The following is a 1,014-nucleotide window of genomic DNA, read 5'->3' as shown; positions in this document are numbered from 1 at the left end:
TGCTGTATGCCTCACTATGGCCACCAAGTTGTCGGTGTCCCCGACCCAGTTGTCGCGTGGTAGGATGTTGTATGGCTCTGCAATGACTGCTATGTCTATCAGCCATTGCGCCATAGTTTGGATAAGGAGATCCTGGGCCGCGGCGCAGTGGTTGATGTTCGCCTGCAAGATTTCGGTGGCCATTATTGTTGGTCGATGGACATTGCTACTTCCTCGTTAGCTATCCCGCTCTGGTTGATGGTGGATTGGGATGCTCTTACACCAGCCATCACTTTCGGGACCTTCCCACCTTTTGATTTCGGGGCCTTACAAGCGGGACCCCCAAGTCAGTGATCTGCTGGTTTCTTCGCTTCCGCACATAGCAGACAGCGAGGACGATCGGCTGTGCATTCCGCTATCTTGTGGCCCGTGAGCCCGCAGCGGTAGCAGCTGTTGCGACGGTCCTTGTCGGCCTGACACATGGCCTGAGCGTGACCGGTGCTAAAGCAGCGGAAACAACGAAGAGGTCGGGGCTCAGCAATTGTGACACGTGCCGAGACCCAGCCGACAAGAAGCTTGCCGGATTCCGCTATCTTTTTAGCTGCCGTCACCGGGCACCTAACCCAAGTCGAGCCGAGACCCCAAGGGTTGCGACGGACCTCGCTAACTTTCACGATTTCCGCGAGGCAGCCACCGGCGCGCGCTACCGCTATCGCGACCTCCCCAGGCGTAGTTGAGTCGTCCAGGCCGTAGATACGCATTTCAGCGGTTTTAAAGGGCCTGGAGATGATAGCGTCCTCTGCAAGGACTTGCCTGAGACTTGTAGCTAGGGAGTCTGCCTTGTCATTGCAGTTCTCCCCCGCCACTTCTAACTTTCACGCGCCGGTAGCTGCCGCGCGAATTTGGCACCCTCCGGAGATGCCGTGGTCACCTAACACGATGTTCTGTTTTGCCTTTTCAATAATGGAGGCATATGTGGTTCCCCGAGCCACGGCCTCCGGAGTCAGTGTTAAAATGATCACAGCGGAATTTGGG

The 1,014-nt window shown here is 56.5% G+C and overlaps 1 protein-coding gene across 1 annotated transcript; it reads right to left on the bottom strand.

Moving 5' to 3' along the window:
- Positions 1–326: 326 nt before the first annotated feature.
- On the bottom strand, positions 327–740 carry LOC142976273 (uncharacterized). The gene has a single exon (XM_076119562.1). It carries the CDS (start codon positions 738–740, stop codon positions 327–329), a length of 414 nt encoding a protein of 137 aa, XP_075975677.1.
- Positions 741–1,014: the final 274 nt, after the last annotated feature.

The sequence above is a fragment of the Anticarsia gemmatalis genome, chromosome 10 (genome assembly GCF_050436995.1).
Source record: "Anticarsia gemmatalis isolate Benzon Research Colony breed Stoneville strain chromosome 10, ilAntGemm2 primary, whole genome shotgun sequence".
In the NCBI taxonomy this organism is placed as follows: domain Eukaryota; kingdom Metazoa; phylum Arthropoda; class Insecta; order Lepidoptera; family Erebidae; genus Anticarsia; species Anticarsia gemmatalis.
This window is presented reverse-complemented; position numbering and strand designations above follow the sequence as displayed.